Source organism: Pundamilia nyererei, unplaced genomic scaffold, assembly GCF_000239375.1.
Source record: "Pundamilia nyererei isolate P.nyererei 1_Seehausen unplaced genomic scaffold, PunNye1.0 scaffold00310, whole genome shotgun sequence".
In the NCBI taxonomy this organism is placed as follows: Eukaryota; Metazoa; Chordata; class Actinopteri; order Cichliformes; family Cichlidae; genus Pundamilia; species Pundamilia nyererei.
The window spans coordinates 347,723-354,100 of record NW_005187711.1 but is presented as its reverse complement, the minus strand read 5'-3'; the positions used below and the strand labels follow the sequence as shown (position 1 = coordinate 354,100).

Below are 6,378 nucleotides of genomic sequence, written 5' to 3'. Positions count from 1 at the left end.
ACTCTGGTTCCAGCAGTGGAAGTAGTTCATCTGGTGTGTGTGTGTGTGTGTGTGTGTGTGTGTGTGTGTGTGTGTGTGTGTGTGTGTGTGTGTGTGTGTGTGTGAAGAGAACACAAGAAAGAAAAAGGTTTTACGAATCTATGGACTTGCTCAACGGCAGAAACATAAAGGTTTTTGACAATAAAATAAACAACAAACAAAAAACAAGTACATGCTAATTGTTACCTGAGGACAGGAAGTAGTGCTGCGAGTCTCCATGGATCCCCACAGTCCCCGGCCCTGCTGAGTCAGCCAGAATGTTCACCACAGAGAACGCTCCGCTCATGAAGCCGAAGCCGAGACCTGAAACTGAGACAAAAGAATGAGAAGACAGCTGAGACATAAGAAAGACTGTGCGATGCTAATCCCAAAGCAAATTCGGCACTATGCAAGATGAATGGCCTTGAGGCGACTTATGTTGTGATTTGGCACTATATAAATAAAATTGAATTGAATTGAATTGAATGGTCCCTTATCACAGGAATTACATTGTAAAAATAACCCGCGATAGGTGAAGTCCACAAAGTAGCCAATTTCATTTTTTTCACAATTATTATAGATGTTTTAAGGCTGTAACACTCCTCACTAGACACTTTAGACAGTTTTCTCAGACAGGCATGAACATTTTTCTCTCTTGTTTAAACACCCTCAAAATTCAAACCTTCATAGAAAAATAAGTCCAGTATTGTAGAATGAAACCAAAGATCAAACCCTGTTTCAGGTCCAGAACATGGGAATAGAGCAGCTGCCAGAGAATTCAACATTAATGAATCAATGGTGGAAGAATGACTTGAGTAAAGTTTGACTTATCTGACTGTTTTGTTTTACTTAATGCACCTCATAATGCAGTGTGCCTTATGGTCCGAAAAATATGGTAACTTCTATCTTCCCTTAGCATGTCCAGAAGTCCAACTTTTTGTGCTATGGTTACCATCTTCCTCTGCCTTTTGGGTGCTACCACAGGTGCCTTTGACGGTGCACAACGTTTCATTAACATTGTTGCGTTTGTTGGGGAGAAAATTTACAAACATACAGTACAGTACTTCAGAGTCACACTGCAAGCGATCAAAGATTTATGTAAATTTGACAAGCTGCAGACATTCTGTACTGTACAGGAGACACAGCACAGAGGAGATTGATTGACAATGGTCTACGGCCAATCAGGATGCAGAACACAATGTGCTGCTTAAAAAAAAAACTGCAAAATTGCACCAAAGAAAATCCACGAAACAGCGCACTGCATTATAGCTAGGGACCACTAGGGCTGTTCGATATCGTCTTTCGTTTGATTTTACGCTATCGTTTGTTTCATGGTGTCGCCTAATAAAATGTTTACGGCAATATTTTTTTCATTGTTTTGATGGTCACTGTTGTGGCTATATTCATTTCTTAAAGTTCTCTCTTTCTCTTATATTTAATATAACCACACTATGCACGGACAAGCGCCTGTTTTAATGCTTTGTCGTTAGCAACAACGACGGTAGCACCATCGCGTGTCCCCTTGTTTATGTTTCACATAAACCTTTTACAATAAAGCTCGAGATCCTGTTGAGATTTTTCAAAATAAACTGAATCATGTGAAAGAGCAGATTATTTATGGATGAGAAGTAAAAAAGAGCCGCCAGGTGCTAAAAAATAGACCTTAGACTCAAACGTTAGAACAGGCTTTTCCCCGCAGCACGCCGTGTAATAAATACAAAGAAAACGGCGGCCGTTACAACTTATGTCTAAAAATGTATAGTTTCATGCATCGGTTAAAACACTCGACTCCAGCTACATGACGCGCAGCTGGAAACACTTCCCGCAAGTCGAGCTGCCCGAGATTCACAGAATTTACAGAAAATGTTACATTTTTGTGATTTATATCGTTATCAGGACGGTGGAATTCTTATATCGGGATATGAGATTTTGTTCATATCACACAGCCCCACTGTACAGAAAATATTGTTTACTGTAAACCACAAGCAAATTTAAACAACCTGCAAATAAGAGATCATGTCCAAAGTGTGCTAGATGTTCATTTTTAACAATTTCTTTAGAAATTTATTGATGCTACTTGATAGCATCTTTTGTTAGAGCCTAGTGGGGAAGAATGAGCACTTTCACAGTTTGTGCTCATATGATATACGGCCAAAGGTTTCGATCCACACCTCTTAACATCTGAATACAGGTGTGTAAAATCAAGCATCTTTCCATGAAGTCTCGCTTTACAAATGTTTGTGAAACAAGGGGTCACTCTAAAGAGCTCACTGAACTAGAGTGTAGCAATGTAGTAGAATATGATCATTGTAAATAGTCTGTTTGTGAAATTTCCCCATAGATATTTTATGATCACTAAGTGGCATTGCAGAGCTCCAATCCTCCCCATTAAAACCACTGATATTGACATCAGCACAAACACTGTGCTGGAAGCTTCAAGGTATGGGTCTATATGGCTGAGCAGCTCCTATAGCTATAATATGCATGTGGTCCAGTGCTTTTGTCCATACAGTGCAATTTGCCATTTTTATGCTAATGTTTCTTGTATATTTAAAAAAATGTTTTTACAGAATAGTACAAAAGTGAGTTTTAAAACCAAAAACAAACAATGACAAAGTTGTAAAGAGGTAACCAGTGCTCAATGTTCTGTCTTCTGGCAGAATCGTGGGTGAATGAATATGCTACCAGTAGGTGATATGAAGCACAGAAGATGATGTGCAGACTAAGTGTACCATAGGCCAGCTGTCGGATGGAGATGGGCATGGTCTCCTCCTGGCTGAGAGTGAGGAGGCCTTCATTTGCTTTCCTGCAGGAAAACACACACACAGAGTTTTGGTTCTGAGTCTCACTGTGTGCTACAGAACATGAATAGAAAATATGTCAGTTATGAAAGTATGTCATTTAGTGGAAGATGATCTGAGATGAACAATGAAAATTGTACAAGTTCACACTGAAGAGTGTGAAACTGAGACAACTGAGACAGACACTCATCAAGGGACAACAACGATACAGTGCAGAATTCAGAGGTCATGCTTTAATATTTCTTAGTTAAATAAATAATAAATAGTGAATACGTGTTGAGGAAGTTGAAGTATGGGCTTTCAGCTCTTCTAGTAAGAAACAGTTCTCTGGAGTCACACTATATAAAGTATAAAACAGTTAAACATGGTGGCAGCCACTTACTTTAGTAGCTTGTAGTAAGCGAAGCGGAAGGTTTCCTGCAAGAGCACAGACAGCACCACGCCAAAGATGAGCAGGCCTTTCTGCTGTGCCGCGCTCTCTTTATTACTGATCTGAACCGAGATGAACCACACCAGGGAGGAGAACAGCAGCGACACCAGCCAGAAAAATGCCCTGAAAGAATGAGAACAAAGAAAACAGATATTACCCACACTGCTATCTCAAAGCTTCTGGGCTCACAGCAATTCCAGCATTGCTGTGAGCCCAGAAGCCTGACTCCTTTATTTTTTCAACAGTTCTATTTGCGAGGGTCAGCCAATTAAATGAAAGTAAAGGGAGGGTTAAGAAAAAAATACTTCCAGACTGAGGAGGAACTGGGGAGCAGCACCGAAGTGATAGCACAATCAGGATTATCTTGAGATACCAGAGGACTATTTAGTTACTTTTACTTCAAATAGCAAGAATTAATTGACCATAACAAGGAGACAAAGTGTCAACGAACACAAACGTAACGTCACGGCACTTTTACAAATTAACCGGTAAGATGTATGTTATCAATCAACAACCACAATTATGATCACAAGCTTATATCTCACTTAGGTCAAGACCGTATCTGAACCCTATAACACTACAATAGCAATGAATTATTTCAAAAGCCAATCCACCATAGTGCTAACTAACTACGTGTGTGTATACAGCCACCTTTTACTGACATAAGTCGTCAGCATTCTCCAATATCTGCAAGATCCATAAGAAACAAAACTAATAAAAGTCCCTCAGGCTCTCATTAAGCTAGCTCTTTCCTATCTTTGGGTGACTAATATCAGGCATTGCTGGGGCTTTAAAACTTTAAAAGGTCGGTGTATTTATGAAGCTGTGTAAATCGGAATGTGGTGACGTATGGCTAAAGAAAAAAACCAGCAAAGTGTAAGACCATAATACCAGAGAATAGAAGCTAATGATAGCACATCAGCTAAGAAACGAAACGATCGGTTAGCTAGTAAGCTAACACTGTCTAAAGGTTGGGATTTATTCAATATAACGTGGCAGTAGCATCTGTAATTACCAAATTATTATATATTTAAGTCAATTGCCGTCCGTTATGACCAGTGAATGTTTAACTCTCACCCTGCTATGAGGAAAATGACTCTCAGCGGCTCCCGGGCAATGGTAAACAGGAACAACGCGATGGCTGGGCCGAAGGCGATAAAGGTGCAGCCGAAAAACACCGCCGCTGTCATTTTGGTTCTGAGGGAGGGTAATTCAGCGTCTTAAAGCGGTTGGTTTTGCTCTATTTACAGGTATTTATCTGGAAATATTAGAAAGAAAGCAGCCCTCTGTTGCCAGTACTGATTTACTTCCACAACCAGTGTATCACAGGGTTTTCGTGACGTCGTATCCTCACGTGACCGACAACCCTACCAAAAAAAAAAAACTTTATTAATAATGAGCTGGACGGATTTAGAAAACATTTTTTCAGCTGCCTTTTAACACTTCTGTCTCATTTCTTGCTCTTGGAATTCATAAAACGAGTTCACCTCGATTTATACGCATGCGGAACACTGTGCTCTTTATCAGCCTGTTTGCATTTGTCAAATTACGTTCATTAAATACATCAGAACACCACTGGATTTATTCTTTTTTATTTATTTAAAAAGTGACTTCTGGCAAATCTTGGCACTGGTGAACTGCAGAAAAAAACATGCTGACATTTAAGCCTCTGTATCGAACATCTTTTTTCTTCCACCCATGCCAGTTTTGTCTTCGATTTTTTTTACCCCAGTCGCCCGTTTGCTTCTCCTAAGAAACACATTCAAAGGAAAGCAGTAACAAAAAGTGAAGCCTTTCATGTTGCGTTCTGATCTTCCTAATTTTTTTCAGTGAAGGATGCTACTATGTGCTCCATCTGCCTAATATAACATCAAAAGCACCTACCTCGTCCTTCACTTCCTTCTTAACCTGCTTAAGGCTGGCTCTCAGGTCCATGGACACTTTATGTTTGGAGCCCAGCAGGCCAGCCAGCATGGCATCGGCTGACATCCGCACCTTTTTCAGGACTGGCTTCTTAAACCTCCCATTCAGATACTGAATCTTCAACTTAAGGTCATCAACCTGACATAGAACACTGTTGTTCAGACATATGTGTTTTGGTAATAACAACAACAAACATTTTAGAATAAATTAGAATAAATTTTTAAAAATTATTTTTAAACTAAAAAAATGTCACTTCGATTAAAGATCTTGCCAATACAGAAAAAATGAAAAATGATTTTGGAAATTACATATACTGTTACTTTAGGGGAGCTGTGGCATAAACCTTACATCGGGAGGTGTTCCATTAACCTTGTTAAGCACTGTATAACTGTATAACTTTATAATGGCAGAAGAAGCTTCTGAATACAACACCTTGTTGGATTTTGCCACTTTGACCTCCATGTTGTATCGCTCCTCATCCACCAAATCAATCTGCTTGTGAAGTTTGCAACACAGCTCCTGGAGTTATGATAGATAGAAAGAGTGAGAAAGTTTATTTGTTTGTCTGTTTTTTCAATCATAAACACGACACACTTAACAGCAGTGTACTATCCTGAACATTTTTCTTACAAAGCAAGTTTTCTATCATCTCCAACTTTCTATAGTTGCTGGGTAGGGGATGGATACAGAGGAAGAGTAGAGCTTGCACACTTTCATTTTCCAGTGATGTTATGGATGTTAAAGGCAAGTGCACCAGAACAAATACTTTCTCCTCTAAAACCAAACTACAGCTTCCATAGGTGAACAAAAAGCCTGCTAAGTTTATCATCAGTCATGAACAAATTCTCCAGGTGCCGTAGGTTTACCTGGAGATCCTGCATACTGCCTGGAATGAAAAGGGCTGTGCAATTCTCTTCCAAGTACTGCATTTTCTCCCTCTCAGCTTCTCGGGCTTCCTCTTCCAGCATTTTTTGGCCAACTTGCAGCACCAAGCTCTGAGAGAGGGAGGAGAAGATGGCAGAAGATGACTATCAAACACAGTCAGGCCGTTTTGATCAGGTGAGTTTGTAAATGCACTGTGCTTAAATAACACATTACTGCTAGTGCTTTCCTTTCCCTTGATTTGTTTACAATAAAGAGGTGCTTCCTTTACTGAACAGCCAAACTGCATCCTCAAATAAATTTTCAAGGAAACATATACTCACT

The 6,378-nt window shown here is 39.7% G+C and overlaps 2 protein-coding genes across 2 annotated transcripts in view; both read right to left on the bottom strand.

Annotated features, from left to right (window-relative positions):
* Positions 1-4,603, bottom strand: part of aph1b (APH1B gamma secretase subunit) — a 6,823-nt gene extending 2,220 nt beyond the window's left edge. The window contains exons 1-4 of the mRNA XM_005751427.1: positions 4,327-4,603; positions 3,202-3,372; positions 2,751-2,824; positions 226-348 (exon numbers count right to left, since the gene is read on the bottom strand). Coding sequence (XP_005751484.1) covers positions 226-348; positions 2,751-2,824; positions 3,202-3,372; positions 4,327-4,439 — 481 coding nt within the window. The 5' untranslated portion in view covers positions 4,440-4,603. The remainder of the gene's footprint in view (positions 1-225; positions 349-2,750; positions 2,825-3,201; positions 3,373-4,326) is intronic.
* A 307-nt stretch (positions 4,604-4,910) lies between these two features.
* On the bottom strand, positions 4,911-6,140 carry LOC102214953 (troponin I, fast skeletal muscle-like). The gene is made up of 4 exons (XM_013915477.1): positions 6,039-6,140; positions 5,605-5,691; positions 5,124-5,310; positions 4,911-4,978 (listed from the first exon to the last, which is right to left on the bottom strand). The coding sequence occupies exons 1-4, from the start codon at positions 6,138-6,140 to the stop codon at positions 4,911-4,913; spliced, it is 444 nt and encodes a 147-aa protein (XP_013770931.1).
* Positions 6,141-6,378: the final 238 nt, after the last annotated feature.

Bases quoted from the DNA above. Each gene is read 5' to 3' on its own strand.
- LOC102214953 (XM_013915477.1), bottom strand. From the start codon at position 6,140: ATGCTGGAAGAGGAAGCCCGAGAAGCTGAGAGGGAGAAAATGCAGTAC. The intron at 5,692-6,038 runs GTAAACCTACGG...TCATAACTCCAG, and splicing joins GCAGTATGCAGGATCTCCAG to GAGCTGTGTTGCAAACTTCA. The intron at 5,311-5,604 runs GTGTTGTATTCA...GTTCTATGTCAG, and splicing joins AAGTGGCAAAATCCAACAAG to GTTGATGACCTTAAGTTGAA.